This window comes from Cotesia typhae, unplaced genomic scaffold (genome assembly GCF_013202065.1).
Source record: "Cotesia typhae breed Kobodo isofemale line unplaced genomic scaffold, CoteBio_Ctyphae contig_44, whole genome shotgun sequence".
NCBI lineage: Eukaryota > Metazoa > Arthropoda > Insecta > Hymenoptera > Braconidae > Cotesia > Cotesia typhae.
The window spans coordinates 4,393,076-4,415,621 of record NW_027423753.1 but is presented as its reverse complement, the minus strand read 5'-3'; the positions used below and the strand labels follow the sequence as shown (position 1 = coordinate 4,415,621).

At 30.7% G+C, this 22,546-nt stretch overlaps 1 protein-coding gene across 2 annotated transcripts in view; it reads left to right on the top strand.

Annotated features, from left to right (window-relative positions):
* The first annotated feature begins 3,393 nt into the window (after positions 1 to 3,393).
* Shrm (shroom) overlaps positions 3,394 to 22,546 on the top strand; it is a 124,495-nt gene continuing 105,342 nt past the window's right edge. The window contains exon 1 of one of the 2 annotated variants that reach the window (XM_074244650.1): positions 3,394 to 3,469. In XM_074244650.1, coding sequence (XP_074100751.1) covers positions 3,429 to 3,469 — 41 coding nt within the window. In that variant the 5' untranslated portion in view covers positions 3,394 to 3,428. Of the gene's footprint in view, positions 3,470 to 21,650; positions 22,077 to 22,546 lie in introns of those variants that run through there. The other variant, XM_074244651.1, reaches the window with a different exon arrangement.

The window sequence follows — 22,546 nt, the reverse complement described above, 5'->3', positions numbered from 1 at the left end:
TCCCCCTTGGCTCATCGTTGTTGTTTTTTGGTGGTTGAAATACGGTTTTTCGATGGTACAAAAACGTTTAAAAGTACTTAAAAGAAGAAGAAAGTCATGAAGCGATAACGAAGAAGCAAGAAGGGAAGAAAATAAAAGAAAGACCCTTGGAATATTTATATGTTGGTGGTGTACAACGTCAACTATATGTATTATACAGTAAATATTCGTATATATCCGCACACAGGAGAAAGGCTCTGTGTAAAAGAGACGAAAGGGGAGCGAGTGGCTCTTTTAAGAACCGGAATTTAATACAGTGGCGTAACCCACTGGAATAATATGTATATATGTATATATATCTTACATTATCAACATCAACAAGTGGTGGACCAGCCGTAGCTCGTTTGGTAGGCTGACTCTTGCTCTTGCCGGTTTGGACTTCCTTGTTCACGTGAATTTAAACAAGATGAGTTTGTTCACTTGGGATAATACCGAGTCTGACCAGCGACCAGGTACCGTTCGATTTACCAATTCGTTCGATACGGGGACTCTAACGCTGTAATGATATTCCAAAATCAATTTACTTTTATGCCGACATTATATTTTACTTTATTTACATTCATAATAACAAAATTAATTCATGCTCTGAATATTCAAAAAATCAACTTTAATACTCTTACCGTAATCTTTGTTTAGAAGAAATTACGGATTTTATATCCTTACAATACAGAATTTATCATCGATTGTAATAATTTATCGGTAACACAGGTTTTAACTTTTAAATCGGGCACTAATTCATTGGCTCCACCTCTCGGAGTTGCCCAGAAATACATCTGACCTTGGCAAGGTCATTTTAATGCTATGGACAACCTACGCTTTCATATAATACGATGATCGCCCATTATGCTTCCATATTAAGTTACTCTTATACCATCAGTAAATTAGTCCTCTATAAAATATATAATATAATAATATCCAGCCTCAAATCGAATAAAATAAAATTAGCAGTCCTTTTACGTGCAATGATCTCAATCATTTATGAACTAAACTACCCTCATTAAAAAAAAGAATTAGAAAGAATTCAAAATGATTTGATTTTTAATCATTTTGAATATTTTATAATCCTTTAAATATTTTTTAATACTATCTCTTATGGGCATTTAACATGTGAGACCATTTTTAATTCTTTTTTTGAATAAGGGTAAAAATGATTATTTTTATAAGTTAGTAGAATTTCATTTCCTCTTGGTTTTTTTCTTCATTATGTAAAAAAGAGCCGTGTCGAACCATCTTGTCATCATTCATTTCACCTTGTTTGGTTGGACTTTTATTTACCTGATGCTTCTTCAAGTTTAAATATGTTTATTTTTAATACTTTTATTTAATTTTTAACTTTTATGGACCACGTCTCGTTACACATTACACATTACAGGTTACACGCAACGCCTCAACATACACACTCATTCTGTTATTCTTCCTCGCCGTTAATGTTAATGTGTTACATATACATCACACATCATACATTATACATATAAATATAAATATAAATATAAACACATACGATAGAGATGAAAGGTACTAAGTGTATAACGTATGACAGGTCTCGATGAGTTGCAGCTACACCTGTTATTACGTGACCATTGTAATCTTTGTCGCTCAAGAATTTAACCTTCGGGATGACCGATTTATTTTTTAATCTTTTTTGCATATTTGCCCACATATAACGCACTCCCGTTGTGCGTAAAAGTTACAAGATCGGGGTGATTTTTTTTTTTCTTTATTAACACCCTATTATTAGCTTCACCGGTTTGGTTCGATATCTATATCTGTCTATGCAACAAAATGTTTGACGTTACTTTTACCGGTATTAAGATGTTTCATTAATTCGAAAATTTGCATACGTATCAGAGATCGATGACAAAACAATAATTTTATAACTGTACAATAGTGACCCGACCAGGATCATCGGAATAAAAAAAAATGATTCATTTTACAGGTTAAGCTTCCACCATTCGTAGAATTATAATAAATGATTTCTTCTTTTAAAATTGAATTAAATATTACATCGATAGGAAGACTTGATAATATTTAATAAAATTTATTAACTGTTAATAAATGATTTCTTAACACTATATAATTTACTTAATGTTTATTAATAGTTAATAAGTCAATTATTATATGCAATTTATTAACAAATAACAAATTTCTGCTCATAGTTCAAATATTTATTAACAGTTAACAAATCATTTATTAAACACAATTTATTAATTGTTAAAGAACTAATGATTTTATTTTTAAAAAATAGAGAAAATAAAATAAATAATAAAACAATGGTTGCAATGAATTACAAGCTTTTTTTTTGCGGTGAAAATTATTATTATTAGTGTGTTGTATTTTTATTATAAACGATTATGGCACTATTTATTCATAAATGGTCATCACATTTCAGCTTAAACAAAACATATTTATGTTTTTTTCCAAAAAAATATTTGTGGTAAATAATTTTCCAAGTTAAAAAAAAAAAAAGTTACATTTAATAAATACATAAATTATTTTCAAATAAATTAATTTATTAACAGTTAATAAACCCTTCTATCAGTTTACAATTTCACGCTTCTGATAATTGGTCATATTATTAAACTTGAAATCAGATATTTGTTTAAGAAACTAAAATAGATAAGTTTGTTAATAGCAAACCTAATTCAAGTATAAAAAATAATTTTTATTTTCATAAAGTTTAACAGTAAAATATTTCTTACAATTGATATCAATTATCCTACATATTTTCTTTAAAATGAAATGAATTTATTTTGATTTCAACTTTATTAAAAATTATTTTATACTTTTTAGTATTGTTTGCTATTAAAACGATATTTAAAATGATTGAACTATAATTTACTTATTACAAACTAATTATAATTTTACTCATGTTTATTTTTTACGCTTGTTCATGAGATTAAAATGGCATTTCAAAATTCAAAATTCCTCTTTTTTGTTTTAGAGCCAAGAGGCCCGACGAACAGAACCGCGAGTCTCCGCGGGTGGATTCCGCGGGTAGAGGATTCGGAAAGTGGCTGAAAGAACACTTGAAAGGGTCATCCGGAAAAAATACTTGTGTCCAAGACAACAATAACGTTGATAATTCAAGCCCCCTATCGTCGCCTCTAAAAACGCGTGGGTTGAGTGGCAACGGGGAAAAAGTAATATCACGGGGAATTTACACGCCGCAAAACGTCTATTGTAGTTTGCCACGTGAACACAGAAGGCATTCTCATGATTCTGGAAAAATCAATAACGAGCCGTCTGCAAGGGAACGATCATCACGCTCGGGCAGTTGTCATCCACGGGAAAAAAGTCACCGAGATGGTACCGGTATCGCGAGGGGAGGTGTCTATGGCAGCGAGGGAAAAAGTTATAGGAGAAAAAACCGTGAAAAAAGACGACACTCTATGAATGAGACTCGTGAACATCGAAGTCATCGTCGTAAAAGGTAAGTTTATTTTTGTGATCATTTTTCATCTATGCTTTATTACATAAAAATAAAATGTGTCTTTTTGTTTTTCACCATACACATTATTCTAAAAGAAAAGGATATATTTAATTGCCGTAATTGAGTGAATAAAACAAAAAATGGAAAACGGGAATCGATATATTATAATCCGTAATATCAAATTGATTAACTTGAGACATTAAATTTAATTGACAAATTACGTATGAAAAATAATGACCAGTGTGTTGTAGAATTTTCCCCTTATCATTTAAACGAATGGCGGTGAGGAATAGGATTATTCTTCACTCATCGTTAATTGGTCGGGAAGGGAATAAGAGTTATATATATATATATATATATATATAGGATATAGTATTATAGCATGAGCCATAGAAAGAAGGGGGAGTTTAAGTTGGTGAGGGAGAGGCTGGTTATATCAGAGAATTAATGACATTGACATCGAGCTTGTGGTGGTGGTGGTGGTGGTGGTGGCGAAGAATAAGACACTGAAGCCTACAGTGTAAGTAACGTATAACGTATAAGAGGAGAAAAGCATATCTCGGAGTTAAGGACGTTGCCCTCGGATTCGACACGCGTCCTTGAGGGATGTACCGAGAGCTAACATGGAGGATTTATGCAATATGTCCCCCCAGGCGATGTATATTCTCCCTTTCCTCCTCATTTTATTTATTTATTTTTTATTATTACCATTATCATTATTATTATTATCATTATCATTATCATTATCATTATTATTTTTATTCTCCTCACCTTCACCTTCTATTTTTGAAGCCGTCCATCTTGTAACCTTCCCTCGCGCATTCTTCAGCATCGCGAAACCTCACTACGTAAAACTCGATTCAGCTTCAGCTTCTCTCGAGCATCTAAGGCGTTAAATCCAGTCAATCCAGTTTCTCTCCTGGGGTTATTTCACCCAACGTGAAAACCCATCAGCAATGAATCTTGCCCAACTTAACTTAGGGATTAAATATTAAAACAAAATTCATTTTTATCCCCCGTACCAAGTCCCGCATCGGGGATTTTATTTTTAACTCAACTTAATATATACACTCAACTCCTTTAACAAATTTATCCGTTCTTTATTCGCGTACTTCCCTTTCTCACTCCACTACTTACCACCTCATTCTCATTCAAATTAAGGACCTTGATGTCTGAAGAGTGGGGTTACAAAAAAGTAGATTGTTTTTATATTTTGAGTTTCCTATGAAATTATAATTACATTTCAAGTTATAAATTTTCGTGAAATTATGAAACTTTGGATAATTATTATTCTTCTGTAAAAATTTTAGATGCTTTTCCGGGCGTTATTTTAAAAAAATGGTGATGTATATTATCTATTTAGTTATATGTATGACTTAGCTTTTTGATACTTTTCTAACTTAAACTTCAATGAACTTAAACTGTGATGGCATGGGTTTTTTCTGTAGTATCTCCATTGTCGCTATTCCGACAACCGATAGAAAGGGGTGAGGAATAGGGTAAGTGCAATACAGGAAGCACAAGTCGGTCTACAGCCGCAAGAGATACGCAGAAATTATAAAAAAAAAAAGTTGAAAAAAAATGTTGTGTTAATAATAACTTGACAAGGATCTCCTTAAAATATCATTAACTAACATTTTTTCTCCGGAGAAAATTAAATTATACGATTTTTTTGAACTGTCTTATTAAAGAATCATACACGGAGATGATTAGATGTTTATAACTATATTCATTTTTTTATGATACTTACTATCTTAGAATATTATTGACTAAAATTATATTATGGTTACTGTCTTAATGACAGCTGATGATATTTATCATCACGTAAGTAATAGTTATCCTCCAGGCAATAGTTACTATTTCAAACTCTTTTATTAACGCATATTCTATAATTTATTAAGTTCAAAAACTAGAGTTGTCATCCTCGAAATTCTGTTTCGATTAATTAAATGTTCAAAAATGGCAGTCTTCATGAATTGTCAACTCCAGAATTTAATGTAATCTGAGAAGTGAATAAATCACAAAATACATTTAATATTCCTAATTAACTAACGATAGTAATTATTGGCATCAATTTTCTCCGTGGAAAAAAAAATTTATTTTTTTCGAAATTGACTGCTTGATTAACTATCTAATTTAACTTAACAAACCTCGATAACTTGGGAGTTAACTTTAGTATAAACTCTGTTGGTTATTGCGATAGTTGAATTATAACATCAGTGTCATGACAAATAAAAAGCTGGTGCATGGAACGCAAGGATACGATAAGGCAAAAACAACATTCTCGATATCGACAATTGAACCTGGCAACCCTCAATAGCATGCTCGATGCTCCTATCCATAGTATCCCGAGACAGAGACCGAGTCCGAGTCGGAGTCCAAGCAGGAGATGCCATACAAATATATATGTAAAGAAATGTAAAGGATAGATAGATTGGATTTGCAGTATGCATTGCAAAGGAATATACATCTTCAACACGCGTACATACACCAAACACCAACGAGAAGACAAGGTACTGGGATCCTTGAACCTATAGGAATGCAGCGGTCGCGGCCCACGCGGAACGACCGACGCTCTGTAGCCCACTCTCATCTCCTCCAAGACCATTTTCATACATCCAAATATATTTATACATATACATATCCAAGGATACACGTACTCTTAACTCTCATATGATAGTTGTAGGACCACGTACTCAAATTAAGTGCTCATGTTATCTCACTCGAGATCCTCTTGGCGATAACCTGAATCGGTGGACGACATTTATCAACTCTCAGCATCTCTTTCGTCCAATTGTCAAGTGTCATTTGTTTTGGTAACATAACTCCTTTTTATTTAGCTTTTTATTATTATTATATTATCTCTCAACCTCGACTCACTTTATTTCATTTCTCATCATAAATGTACTGAAGCGGGACCATTCAGCTGAGATTAAAATAAACAAGTTTAAGACCTGAAAAACCGTTTGCAAAAAATAATGATGGTTAATGGGAAGAAAAATAAAAATAAAAAACGATGTCAAAAGACGGGTGAATTAGATACTCGCGATGAAAGTGTTGATAAAGATGATAAATAGCTTTATGAAAAGTTATTGTTGTCGAGGACAAAGAGGGCGGAGGATAATCGTGGATCATCACCGGAAATTAAAGGATCAGCTTATGATCACCATCAGGAAGTATTTATCGTGGATGACTCTGATCACGTTCTTGAGGACATCTGACAAGGAGATAACCAGACAAGGATGAGGTGAACTGCTGTCTCAAAACCAGTTTTCATCATTATTACTCTGCTAGAGCTTCATTTTTATTCTACACAAAGTGTCTCCTTATAGACTCATATACTTGTTCAATTGCCCGAGTATAACTTCTGGCACACGCTCTTTATATATTGCTATTTTTATTTTTATTTTTTATATTATTATTGTTATGATTAATAAATGGTTCTTTTAAAATGAATTCATTAAATTCTACGGGAGCGGCTGACGTTGTTAATTGCCAAGAATAAGGAAATAGATGATGGTGAACTAACAACTAAGAATTATTAAATTAAACAACGAATGTTTATAATTCCAAGTATTCATTTCCGAGAATAATAAGATTTCCGCGTCATTCAGACTGTCACCGAGTCAACGAGTCTTATGACAATCGTCTCGAGGATTATTATGAGACAGCTTTGACGTTTCACAAATTAACGAGCCAAGATTTAGAGACGCGTCAACGAGACATGTCCTGTACTGTAAGATTTATTTATCCTCAAGTAGAAATGATAAAACGGAAGATTCAAAATTATGGACTAGAGGACACTGAACTCTTTAGGAGCTTTTTTAACGATTAAATTTATATAAAAATATAAGACGTTTTAACAATTTATTCACAACAAAACACAAAATTAATTGTTAACAATCTTTGAAAAGAACATCAATAGATCTGATGATATATTGCTTCTAAATAAATTCTTCTATCAATGAACAAAAACGGGACTTCCAGGTGGCAGCCAGCTAGTTTATCAATCACTGTATTTGTTACTATTTGACTAGGCAGTCAATAGATTATTTGAGGAGAGAATAAGGCGGGTGATCGCGATAATTCGAGCAAGAATTGGCTTAATTGCGTGTGAGGCGTCATGAATACGAGTTACGAGAAGAGGAATCAAAAGACGGTAGAACGACGGCTGATTATATTGGAGCATCAACTCGAGTATGAACGACTATGAGATTCTGATGAGCGCTAACGAACGACTTTGAGAACAACTCGATCAACGGGATACTGAGCTCGATAAACTTGATGCTCAGTAATATATTTAAACACTTGAGACTCTAAACCCATTACCATTACTGTGCCAGGTTTCAAAGAATTTTCTTCACTTCATCGGACATTCAACTCTTATTTATTTTTTTATCACTTGAGACCCTTATCCGAAGCCCTGTTCTGGTATTAACTTCTGAAATAAAAGTGACAAGCATTGTTATACGTATCAAGAAAAAAGATTCTCCCAGGAAGCTTGTCAGAAGAGTCAAAATTTAGCGTCTCCAATAGAGCCTTGAGTTTTTAATAAACTTGCACCGTTATTGGATTTATCCAAAATCGTTAGATACTATGGAATTCAAGACTTTAATAGCATTTAAATGATTTTAATAATTCCGCTGCAACATTAAAAAATTACCAGTGAAATTTAAATGCTTAAAGAAAATTAGAAAGCACATTCCACATGTAATATTTACAAATATTTACATAAAAATAAAAAATTAACAAAAGATCAAGATATTTTTGGTCTAAGGAAAATTTTCTTCAAGCAAAACAAATTTTCCGCGTCCAAAGAAATTTTTACTTCACTCAAAGCAATCATTGACTTTATAAATATTTTCTTAACTCAAGGAAATTTTTTTTCTCTATTTAAAAATTGATTTTTCTGTGTATAAATGTAATTTTTTAAAAATATTTCCTTGGTATTAATTTATTTATCAAATAAAACTAAAAATTTTTTACATTTCTACTAATTTCAGTACTTAAACATTTCTTTATTCATGAACTTTTTAACTCAATTCAAATTCTTCAAAATGATATTTTTGATTCAAAGTTTTTTTTCTTAAATCGCTAATTTTTTTTATTCGTAAAATAAGATAAGCAAGATATTAATTTTCAACGGAATCTAAAAATTATTTTGCGTAGCTTTAATTTTCAATAAAATAAAGCTAACTTTTGGTTTTATAGCTGAAATAAATCTCACATTGTGTGTAGTAGTAAGATATTAGTGTTACCTGTAAATGAATTACGTCAAGTTGTCCAGATACATCATAATATTGCAGAGTATTAGCTTTTATTGCTATCGCTACGAGGCGTCCTGACTCAGTACATATAAAATAATACCAACAATGTAAAATGTATTATGATTATGAGGCATCGCAACACTTGCTATTTTACTATGAAGATGTAAGTTAAGCGATAGCCGGTTTTGTTGAGTAAGATTATAGTAACTCTAAGGTAGAGTAAAAAAAAAATACTAGATACTGAATACTAAATATGAATACAGAGGAACACTCTGTTAAAGTAAATGGGATTTAGCCTTTTCTGGGCTCGCGTAAACACTCGCTGCTTCGAGGGTGGCCTGATTATCATGCGCAACGGGATATCTGTCACCCACGCGAAGATAAGAAAATTATAGAACGTGCCTCATCAGATCCGTGAGAAGGAAAGAGAGTTTACTCTCCGTCTTATCTCATTTTATTTAAAAGTCGGGATCTCCATCAGTTAAATTGCAAGCGTAGAGCACAGAGCACTATGACGCCTAGATGTAGAATGGAATCGCGATTCGATTCGCGGCATTGAAAAATTCATTACCGGGCACAGTTGAGGCTTGTCTGAGCTACGGAACTGAAAAAAGTTCAAGTTAGAGCTTATACATAATAAAAATAATAATAAAATTATGATAATGATAATAATACTGGTGTTGATGGACAAGGATAAAGATGAAGATGAGGAAGAGGAAGAGGATGACGCAAAAGAAAGAGGAAGCATACCCATCAATAACGCCCAAGTATTCATGTCGAAGTATAGTAACGACGTCCAGTTAAAACGTAGTCATCCTCGTCACGCTTGTACTTATTACTCCGCGTTTTCTACTTCTTAAGGATCAGGATCTTCAGGTCGTGTTTCGTTGCTGGATAACTTGACCTAAGGCTTTGATTTGTCCACTTATTTTTTTTTTTTTGTCATTTCTTTCGGGAAAGTATAAAAATCACCAGAATTGTGTAATAAGAGTTATTGTAGCAGATGATAATTTTTTTCATTTCTCAAATTATTATATTTTACGATAAATGGATAATGATTGTGAAAAATTGTAAAAATTAATTTTTTAATTAGTTTTAAAGCTTTTAATGTTAACAAAAATTTTATGTCTAACAAAAAATTGTTTATAAAATTAATTCACATAAATCTAACAATTCATAATATCATTTCCGTATTCTTTTCGTAAAACACAAACAAATTAGAAAAATTTTAAAAGAAATTATGATGGTTCAAAAATAATTTTATAAATCATTTTTATGGGTTAAAATTTTGAGGACTTTTTCAAAAACTTATAAATAATTACATTGTTAAAAAAATGCATTTGACGATTAAAAAAAAATTTTTTTACAATCATTCAGTTTAAATTTATTTGCAAATTTCAAATTTATTCAGAACTAGAAAACTTTTAAAACATGTAATAAATTTTCCGTTGTTTGCCACAAATTTTTAACCCTTGTGATAAAAAAAGTGGCACAAACGTTGTTTTATTTGGGGCAAACATTAGTGTTATAAGAAGTAATAATAACAACCGCAGCAGTAATATAAACTCAATGCATATGTATAACATACTACGCAGCACTTTCGGTAAATGTAATTGCGGTGTTTTCCAGCAAACATAAATGTATTCAGTACACAGAAGACAGTAATGGTTATTCCAGTTCACTCATGAGTCCACTAGTAACCAGTACCATGAGGAATGAGTAGTGAGAGTTGCCACTATTAACGATTGCGAAAGGTAATTAACCAAAGGTATTACGGATATTTACATTCGTCTTCATACATAATTGGGTTTTATCACTGACCACAAGCATAAACCAAAACCAATATGCATTAAGTATCAAGTATTAAGAGTATCCTACGACCCAACACAGTGTTTATTTAATGAGAAAAACTCATCCATATTGAATAACTTTAAATTCAAGCTGAAGAAATGATGGGTTATGTTTTTAAATGAACATCCATGCAGTATTGTGTTTATTTTATGTACATGTATGTATGTATTTGGTAATGTTGTACCAGCAATTACCGACTCTGACTCTGAATAATCAAATATGGTTCATTAGTCACGTACTTACCGACTAAATTAATTCAAAGCTGTCACTTTGCTGACTGGACTAAGACGAATTACCGGCAACCACGAACGAGTGAGTGTCTATTGTGTGGTTTCAGTATATATATAATAAGTACAATTACCTGACAACTACCATCATTACAACTTAAATAATACTTTATGTAGAATAAACTCTTATATGTTAGACTTAGATTTACTTGGACGTTGATATGTTATACTTACATTAGACTTATACCATTATTCGACGACACATAACTGAGCCTACCGGAACTCCCATTGAGGTGACGATAAAAGAATGCCTCAAGGAGCAGCTAATTAGTGCTAACAATACCCATCTTAGTTTGCTGTCTGTGTATAATGCACTTTTATTTACAACATTAATGTCTAATAAATGAAATAGACAACCAGGAAAATCTCACGAGTCTGAGGCTTATCTCTCCAAAACAGTTATACAGTCTTTCCGGAAATCTCGATCTCAATTCTCATTGTTAAGATTTCTTTCATGTTTAAATCGTGGACAACATTTATTGAAGGATTTTCAGGTTCGGAGGTCCCTTATACCTGTTTAGTCCTACATATTGTGTATTATCGTTCTAAACTTTTCCTTTCAATTCTATTACGTCCTTTTCCTTTACTGTAAGTGACCAATTTTTTACCTGATTTTTATGCGGTCTTCGGTAGAAGGGAGAAGGTACATTATTTAAAAGGGATGTCCGTGACGTTGAAATTATACAAAATACACCCATTCTAGCTGTTTTGAATAATTATTTAGCTTGGGAGTTACGGATCGTTAAACTGGCATTTATTTGTGTCACTCTTTTTGGAAGGATTTTTCATCATTTGAATTGTATTTTTGGGAAAATAGAAATTTCTTCTCAAAAGGTATATGTTAATGATTTTTATACTGAAGTTGACAGACATTTGATAATTTGTTTTTTTTTAGGATTGTTGAAAGAAAATTTAAGACTTACTTTTTTGTATTTCAATCAAAAATTTTTTAATATTTTTTGATCGACAATTTTCGAATTATTTCATAGAAAGTAACAACTCAAATTTTTCCAAAAAAATTTCCAAATTTTATTCTTGAATAATTTTTCAAAAAAGTATATAAACGATTTTGATTCCAAAATTGATTGATATCTTACTATTTTTATAAATTTATTTAAAATATTCAGAAAATTTTTTAAAAACTGTAATGCAATTTTATTTTTCTCAATACTAATTTTCTTTTTAATATATTTCACTTTTTAAAAACTCAATTCAAAATTTTTTGATCAGAAAAAAAAAAGATTAAATTTTTTCCTAAAATCTTACACAAATTAGAATTTTATTTAAGGAATATCCAAATTTTATTTTCGAATAATTTTTTTACAGCTTCTATTCATTCCAAAATTTTCATAATCCCACAAAAAAAAAAAAAAATACCAGGTGAAGAATTTATTCCTAAAATTGCAGTTCAACTTATACAGTAGTAGCATTAAATATTCAAATACGATGATACCTAGCTTGGCCGAGAATAGATTCAGAATTCATTGACTCTAAATATATCTTTATACATCCATTGACATAAATATATTTGAGTACAAGGAGTAAATGCGAGGAACAATAAAATAATATAGTACAATAATTTAGGATTTTATTAGTCGGGTGCATTAAGCTCGTGATTATCCAGAAACAACGAGTTTTGAAATAATAAGTAGGGACTTACTAAAGTGTGAGGGAGTAAAGAGTTTAAGAATAAGTGTTGGTGAAGATCAGCGTGACACCTTATATTCGTGGAGATAGTTTTCTTGGTAGTTTTGTCTCCTCGTCCTCGTCTGGAAACAAGTCGATACGACAGCTAAGCGAGTAGAGCCAAGCTTCGAGTTGAGGTTTTATTCGAGATGCAAAGTGCAGTAACCAGAGAAACTTGCTGCAAATTATGCAGATCCTAGTAGCATTTACATTCGTACAGTCCCACGTACAGACTCTGTACCATCCGTTTTAAATTTTTCTCTTTATCACTTATTTTATTATTATTATATTTATTTTTATTATTGTTATTGTTATTATCGTAATTTTTATCGGAATGTTAAATGTAATATTCTCTCTCGATTCTTACAAACATATATTCGTGCCGTTTACTTCACGCCACAATTTAGCTTACCCAAATGTGTTACTCATTTTCAGGCAGTTCACGTTTTGCACTAAATAAATAATCTCACCGGGACAGCTATCACGTTCCTAATACCCGGGTATATTATTGTCTATTCTACATACACAAATATATATGGAAGTTAATATCCAACTTAAATAAAACAGAAATTCCGGATTCAGGCACTTCGTGTCGCTACATATTTATAGGCGCGAAGTGAAAAGGCACGATTTTGCTTGAGGACCGTCTCCCGTAGACTTTCTCTTATATTTAATTTTTTCCTCTTTATTCCGTTTTTTATTTATTTATTTATTTTTTTTTTCATTCCTTTTTGATCCTTGCACCAAAAAATCCCATCACAATACCTAGCCGCTTCAAGTGTGAAATTCAACATAATATACGCTCACGCTTACTTTCGAGATTCCTGAGAAGATATGTTTACTTTTGCTTATATCATAACTCATAATTAATATCATTTCTTAAAAATAACTTATTCGGTAATTTAAATAGACATACCTTCATCACTTTTTCTGTAACTATTTATTCATTTAATACAACAATAAATCCAACAGCCGAAGCCAATAACAGAGTTATTTTTTACGACATAGTTAGCAAAAAATTTATTGAATTAAGTAAAAGTTGTTTTAACAAAAAAATATTTATGATTATTCATTTTAATGATTTTCCTAAATAAATAAATTATGATAAAGAAAATTCCGCATTTTGATTTTTTAAAAATTTACACAGAAAAAAAGATTTACTGAAGTTAAGAAAATTAGTGAAAAATCAAAACAGTTTTAGTCTTAATAAAATTTTATAAGCTCCAAAAAATTTAATTTTTCTCTAGATAATTATTGTCGTTGTAAATATTCTCTCAAATCAGAAATTTTTTTTCTTTATTTAAAAATTAATTTTTCTGCGTATGAATGAAATTTTTTAAAAATATTTTCTTAATACTAATTTATATATTGAACAAAACTAAAAAATAGTCAAATGTTTGCTAATTTCAGTACTCAATTTTTTATCAGCATAATAACACAAATATAACAAAAGCGTTAACTTTTAAACAGAATCTAACAATTATTTTGTCAAGTGATGCGATTAAACAGCCTCTAAGAAAACCCATTAACCCAAGTGATCGTTCCAGTTGACAAAATCTCTTAACAGACTTAAAACTTCGGAAAATAGTACCAATAAATATTTCAAAATTCAAGTTCTAGGAAAAATTTCCCATGAATTAATTATCTCTATTCGAAATTTCACATTTAACACTAAAAATCTTAAAAATCGATCAATACTGCAGCTTTATTCAGCGTCGGCTTAGTATACAGCGGATTTAAGTTTTAACGAAAAGCGGCCTAGTATAGCATGAGGATCTGTAGTCTTATTCGAGGAAGATATATGTCGTCTGATATATGTCGACGTCCTGTGACGTGTCCTTGGACTTGATTATCCTCCTGGTTTCTCCCTCGTTCCTCAGCGTTTCTCCTATATAGCTAGACGAAAGAGCGAGTATAGAGATAAAAATGTGTTGGTTGTGTTCGGACCCTCCCTCGTATTGGTACTCATAGTTGGTCGCATTAGACCCGCCTTTTTTGGCTTGTACCCTGTTACTCTACTCGCGGACAAAGAAGACTATAATCGGAATTAAGGATGAGACCGCTATCGCTGTCGCTGGACAAAGACTCGATAGAATATAACATATAACATATCACGACTGCGTATGTGCACTGTACATAAAGAAAAGAGTTATGTGGATAATACTGATACTCATACGCAAGGATGTTACACTCATATGGGTGTACGTTTGTAACTAAATATAAAATCTAAAGGAAAAGGAACAAAATAAAAATATAATAAAGGAGAAAATGATGATGATCGAGTCAACTAATAAATTTTTACAAGACCCGAGACGTCAACTTAAAATGTACCTTGATAATAAAATCAAACAAGAAGATCCTTGCATAAAAATGTAATTACAATTTTATACGATAGCTCGGATTAAACTTCTTCAAGGAGATACATCTTCAGGGAGAGTTGAGGTATTTCTTCTTTGTTTTTATTTCTTCCCTTTGTATTTTATTTACTTATTTATTTATTTATTTATTTATGTTTGAGCTTTTGTTTTTCACGTTCGTTTTGTACTTTTGGCTTTTTTGCAAAATAACTATTTTTTAAAACGTCAAGACGCTGCCATTGATGCGACGATAGGGATGCGATACCATAAATGGGAAAGTCTCGACGTCGAGTCATACATCGCGTAGCATTCTCAAGGTCGACCGGTATCCCCGGGCATCTGCAGCTGCATTTCTCTCTTACTTCTTTTCTTATATATTCTTCATGAGTATAATCGTTTGTGTATATCGTGTGTGTATGAATCGTGTGAGGCACGGTGTGGGTACGTTATACCTTATACTTTATACCTATAACTAGTCTACTATAAAGTATAAATATATATATATATATATCTATAAGTCCAACTGCATAACGCGGTTCTATTACGCGGTCAATTACGCCGCGCATTGCATCTTGTCACTCAGAAGCTCTCGACGACGTTAACCCCCTTAGTCTCTGTTCTCTAGACTGCAAAAAGTCATACATTGAAATCGAAGGAATCTGTGGGTTACAGGACATTACTAAATTTGGATTTTCAATTATCTATTGCGGATTTTTTTTTTTGTGGTGAAATTGTGTCAGTAATTTTAAAAAAGTTGGTACGGAAATTTTGGTTGTGGTAATTAAATTTTTGCAGTATTCTGATCAAATAAAAGTATTTAAAATTTTTTTTCTAATGATTAATTTTTGTAATGTGTAAAAAAAATTATTTGGAAAATCTTACAAGCCAAATTGAGAATAGAATATTGAAAAAATGAAAAAATTATGAGAAAGTTTATTAGTTTCTAGTAAATTTGATATTCTTATAAAAAAGATCCTTACAAATGAATTAGAAAATTTTTACGCGTAAAATTTTTAATTCCAAGTTAAATGTTATTGAAAAAATTTTGAAATTTTATTAAAGTAAAATTAACAGCAAGTTAAAAATTTTTTCGGACAAATTTTTACAAAAAAAAAATTTTTTTAATTTCATGGAATTTTCTGAGAAAATTTTTTTAAGTACAAACTTGTGTGTTAAAAAAAAAAAAATAGGTAGATTTCTGGTGATTTTAGTATATCATGAAAAACATTTATAGTATTTTTCCAATATTTTTTACCGTGTTCCAGTTTACCACAGTATTACATCGGTTATTGTCGTTGTACTCGTAAACAATAACAAGTAAGTGAAAAATACAAAGTGTTAAAGTTAAAAGTTGAAACCAAAGCTAAATACAGAGTACAGAGTAAAGAGTATTACATGCGTTCTTAGAATAATCGTCTATATTTGGTCTGGCAGGGTCTCTAACACATAACATATAATATAATACAATATAAAATAAAAGAATAATATATATGCCGTGCGAGCTAGCAGCCAGGCATTTGATAAATCACTTCTCACGAATTAAACCTTTAGCCATATTATTACATTACGCAAATATCAATCTCCTTATTGTCAAAACGATTTTTCAATGTTTTCTCATTACCTCATTTTATCGTCACGATTGTTATTACCATTTAATAAACAAGAGCCAGTCGTAACAATGATAAACTGAACAATTTGATGAGATGATAGATGATGAATTGCATCCCGATGATTTATCAAAACAAGAACAAGAATAAAAACAAATAAATAAATAAGTCAATCTATCTATCTATTAAAATGAAACTAAATTTATAATTGCATAAATCGCGTTATCTCGCGTCATTTAAGCGTACACGTGCCGGCAAGATCTTACGCAATCGGCATAATTAACGAGCGTGAGCCTGTAGTCTATAGACAGAACCTCGACTTAACTTTCCTTGCATATAAACTAATTGGGACACATTGCACGTATGCATCGATTGCACGTAATTCGGTCGCCGTCCCCGTCGAAGTAATATAGGAGTTAAGTCGGATAATATAAGTCTACCTAAGTCCTGCTGTCCGAGATCAGACGTCAGACGACCGCATACTTATTATGTACCGGTAGCAACAGCAAAAGCAAAAGCAAAAGCAAAAGCAAATGCAAAAGCAAAAGCAAAAGCAAAAGCAAAAGCAATAGCAAAAGCAAAAGCAAAAGCAAAAGCAAAAGCAAAAGCAAAAGCAAAAGCAAAAGCAAAAGTAAAAGCAAAAGCACCGGCAGATTGAAAAGTAAAGACTGAAAATAAATTAAAAAATTAATTAAATTTTTGCTGTGGAACTTTGTCATTGATAATTATTTAATCGGGTGATTGTTTTTGCTGGAACCCATACCAGCATAGCAGAAATCGAGGTACATCGTGGATCGTGGATCATGGATTGTGGATCGTGGGGCATATCCACATTGCTGTATTATATACAAGTTAACTAAAGGAAGAAAACCAACTTGGCGGCCTTGGATCTACGGCAGATGGCCGGCAAGACGCGATATATACCTTCAACTACTTGCTGTACTCTGTAGTGTATATACTCACATAATATATAAATGTATACCATACTCGTGTTAATTTACTTTTTTTCGCGAGTAGTCGAGTGCAGTACAGAGAATGAAAGGAAAGAGGGAAGAAGAAAGAGTGAGTGGGTGCCCAGACCAAGGAGCTATACTGCTATAATATTATGCTATGTATATTCTACATGTATATCTATGTGGGCTTTCTTAAGTAACCAAGGCGCCGTCATTTGACAAAGGATTTTATAAAGTGGAAAAACAGTTTACATTTATAAAATCCTTTTAATTTTGAGTAATTGTTTAAATGTAGGGCTTTACCTATTTTTGAGCATAGAAATTAGGAAATTAACTCATCTTTTTTTCTTTGTCTTCGAGGCGTATTTCTGGATCTACAATCAAAAATTATAAAACAATTTTTTTACTGATACAATTTTTTCATTTTACTCGAAATTATAAAAATTTGATGTATGGAGTAATTTTTTTCAATTATTCTCTTTTTAATGAAAAATAAAAAATATTATTTTAAAAAATTATTGCATCACCTCAAAATTGTGGATCGAGTATCTTAATTTACAAAATTTCAAAAATTCATAAAAAACTTTGAAATTATAACAGCGTAAAATTTTTTTTTTCAATTTGTTCAGTTATCCATTTTTGAATTTTTGAATTTTTTAACTTGCAATAAAAATAGAAATACATCATTTCTACGCACACCAAAACAAAAAATTTCAAGTTTAATTTAACGCAGTTAAAGATATTTTTTAATTATTTTTTATAATAACGTTTGAATTCCTTAAAACATTTTTGTGTTCATTACTAAAAGGTTTTCGGACGATTAACACAAGATTTCTCTTGATGACGTCAACCGTGTGGTTACCTATACAAAATAAAAATATAATAACATCACTGGTAACAATAATAATAACGATAATGATGATGATAATAAAAGAAAAGAAGAGAGTTTCGACGGCAGGTTACGCGTGACTGGTTGCCCTTTCTCCTTTTATTATCCTCACCCTTTTACTTCAGATCCAGATGTGATACTTGTAAGATGTTACGAGGAGGTATTTAGGAAAATAGTCGATTAGTATCGACCAGCATCGATGGCAAATAGCAGCATTTAATGTTTTAAGTTTCGCGGTTTTCTTCGCGGTTTTTACGGTTATAGCGTTTGACAATGGATTTTTAAAGGCTTTGTCAAGGCGAAACTTTATGTTATGTCTTGAAACATTCTTTGAATATTTAACTTTATTATGTTCAACCAAATTCAAGGTTATAATTATTAAAAATGAAGTAGTAAAATACATGTGGGTCATTTTATACCTGACTTGAAAAAATTAAAAATAATTTTTTTTTCATTATCAAGAATTGAGCAAGTTCAGTAGTGTATTATGCTAGAGGCAAGATAAAATATGGAGTATTATGTTAATATTTCAATTATACTTTTATGTATTTTTAGAAAAAAAAGTCAGGAAAATTGGATTAAAAAATCAAATATTCAAATCTTTTATCTGGAAATAGCTTTAAATAATTCAGATAACCTACATTTTGTACATGAAAGAAATATGATCTTGTTATAAATAGAAAAAAATCTAAATTTTAATTTAAAATGTAAAAAAAAGATTAACAAAGAAAATATCTTACTTTTTCGATAAAACATTCATTAAAAACGAAAAAAAAAACCATATATTGCTTTACAAATACGTTCAGATCTATCAAAAGTTATAAATTATTGAAACTTGTCAAAGCGCTATTTTAAAAAATTTTTTTAAATTCATAACTTAGCAATCTTTAAGATTAAGGGCTAAAAACTTAAAAATAATTTTTTTTTTCAATTCAGTATTTTGGTATGAAATAATCCATTCGCTGTTAATTTCAAGAAATTTTCAAAAATATTTTTTAATATTTAATAAGCTCCATTAGCTGCAAATAAATAATTTTTTGACATTAGATGATTTAATAACTATTTATTAATTGTTAATAAACATTTATCTACGCCCTTAAATAAAAATTAAGTATACACTGAAAAAAAAAAAAAATTAACTTGATTCGAGAGAAAAATTCTTGAATCAAGTAAAATTTTCTTAAATCAAGAAAAATTTATTAGTTCAAGAATTTTTCTACTCAAATCAAGAAGATTAAGATCTTCAAAATTATATACTTGATTCAACAACATTTTTTATAACCCCATAACTTAGAAAATAAAATTTCATTAAATCAGAGATGGATTAATACTTATATCTTTAAGAAATAGAAGAAAAAAATAATATAATAATAATTACAATAAATTACAAAATTAAAAATTATTAGTGTCGTATTATTATTATTCTAAAAAATTATAAAATTACTTATTTATAAACAGTCTTCGGATTTCAGCGTGAACAAGAAAATCCACTCAAAAAAATTAATTACTAACTAAAAAACATTTATTACAATAAATAGATGTACTTTCCCCCAAAAAATTAAAAAGCACTCATTTATACTAAAGTTAGCAGTCAGTTGTTAATTAAAAAAATTTTTTCAATAAATTAATTACAATAAAAAAATGCTTCTAAAAATTTTCACTTGTAATTTTTATTAATTTTTACATGTAAAACTTTTTAATAATAATTTAATTACTATAAATATCTAAAAAAAATTTTATGTGTCAATTTCAGTGTCATATTTAATAAATAATAAAATAGCTTCCAAATAAATGAATTTATTAACAGTTAATAAATAACTCGATCAGTACTCATCAAGGTACAATTGCAAATATAAGAATGTTGTGACAAGTGAGTTACCAAGATACCTTGAAGTATGGACGAGTGGAGGCGATCAAAAGCTTTTAGCGCGAGCCAGATGCGGAAGCTTTGAAAATGCGAATAAGTATTGGTTGCCCGACGAAGAGAAAACATGTTCATTATGCGGAGAAGGTGAAGATGCTTTCGAGCATTGGAGTAAAGACTGTAGTGCAATTGAAGGACTGGAATTGTCAACAAAGGAGATTTTGTCTCACACAGGTGAAAAAGTGATAGTGGAGTGGCTAAAAAAGATTGATAAAGCAAAAAGAAAAATTAAAAGATAAACAATTAGTCTTAAAATGAATTTATAACCAAAAGAATGAAAGAATAGTCAATTAATAGATAAATAAGCTAATAACTCAAGTTAATGTCAGCCAAACTTCATATATGTGATCTATTATCAATACTGTTAGATTATATATATTTATTGACACCGATTAAGATTATATTATAAAAGATTATATTATATTACCATTATCTCTATTGCTATCTGGTCAAACCATAGGTTTAACTTAACTTAATTTCATTTGATTTAATTTAATTTAACTTGATTTAATTAATTTAATTGAGTTTATTTTATTTTATTTTATTTAATTTAATTAATAAAATTTTCAGGTAATAAGTTTAAGATAAAACTAAGAATCAATGGACACTCAAGTTTTCTAATAACAGTAATAAATAGTAAAGATATTAGTATATAAGCACAAAGTACATTGTAAAACTAATGTAAGGAACCAAGTTCAATTTCGAGGCCGTCAGGCTGAAATTAATAAATAAAAAAAAAAAAAAAAAAATAACTCGATCAGTGTATGAGTAACTCTCATATTATCCCTATTCAACTCCGAAGATGTTGGTATACAGGTTAGGTCTAGTCTAAAGTCTGAGTTATAAGTAGTCTAAGGTAAGGGTACAGTATACAGTCCTACATCCTAGATTATTATTATTATATAGGACTACGGCCTGCTCGTATCGGGCACACTGGTAACAAAGTAAGTGCAGAGCGGTCGTTTGCCTTGGGTTGCCTTCAAACCAGCGGCAGGCGGCAGGCGGCAAACTGGAGAACACTCCGCCACATCCACTACATACACACTCGATCCCGATTATTCAGATCCCGCCCGGTTTCCGCCGCATGCATTCCATCCACATATCCACATATTCACATATTTCCTTGCAATACGTGTATCCCATACCATATACCTACTCTACTACTCTTAACTCCTTAATACAACCCTACTCGCGGGTCCTGCGGATACAATACGAGTAAAGTCGCGCGTGTTCCTCGGGTGGCAACGCCGATACCCGAGTCTTCACGAGTCCTTCAATCTTTCCCCCACAAATTCCCGCCGCGCTCTTCGGGCTTTTTCGCCTTTAGTCGTGCATCGGCGTTTGCCCGGAGCAGTTACACGGTACCGGGCTTGCTCCAAGCAAACACACAACAGCTACGGTCGTGTGTCGTGACCATGCCGGGACTTTAATTGCTTTTTATTCTAATTAATTATTATTAATTTTTTTATCGAGTTTTAATTAACACGTGAGTGAATTTAATTTTTATTTTTTTCCCGCGAAATTAATATTGATGATAAAAATAAAAGTGCAAGCACAAAATTGAATATATTTATTAATTTAATTCAATTAATAAAAGTGAATAATTATTAATATTATAATAAGTGAATAGGTGTCGGTATTTGTCTTTGATGCTCTGACCAGTGAATTTCTTCTGTTACTGGATTGTATGTAATTTAAACGGCACACAGCTGAGTTGCGGATAGAACTTCAGAAGAGGGTTTTAGAGTAACGTTAAATCAACAGGTGGAATCCTGCAGACTTATAGGTATGAATATTTTTCTTAATACCCATTGTGCTCGTACTTTAAATTTGGGCTCACGTCATACCTTTAAATTTGGAGTTTTGAGTAAACCTTTACCTGCCATTCTGACGTTTTTTTTTTTTTTCAAACATTTTTGTGGTTAACGAACGGGAAGAGATTTAAATATTTTTTGGAGTAATAATGTGAATTTTAAAAATTCTTTTGTGTGTATTTATCGAAAATTTTATTTTAGGTTTTTTTTAGTTGAATAAGATGAAAATTTGATTCTATTCGTTGAATATATCTGATTTTTTTTATTTTGAATTATAAAAAAATATGTGAGAATAATTTAGAAAATGTGTAGAATTTACTTGTTTTCATTTATATTCAAGTTTTTTTATCTAAACATATGATTTTTGCTGTCAGTTTAAGTGAAACAATTAAATATTTTTGGAGTAAATATTTATAAAAATTATTTTATTTCATTTTCATAA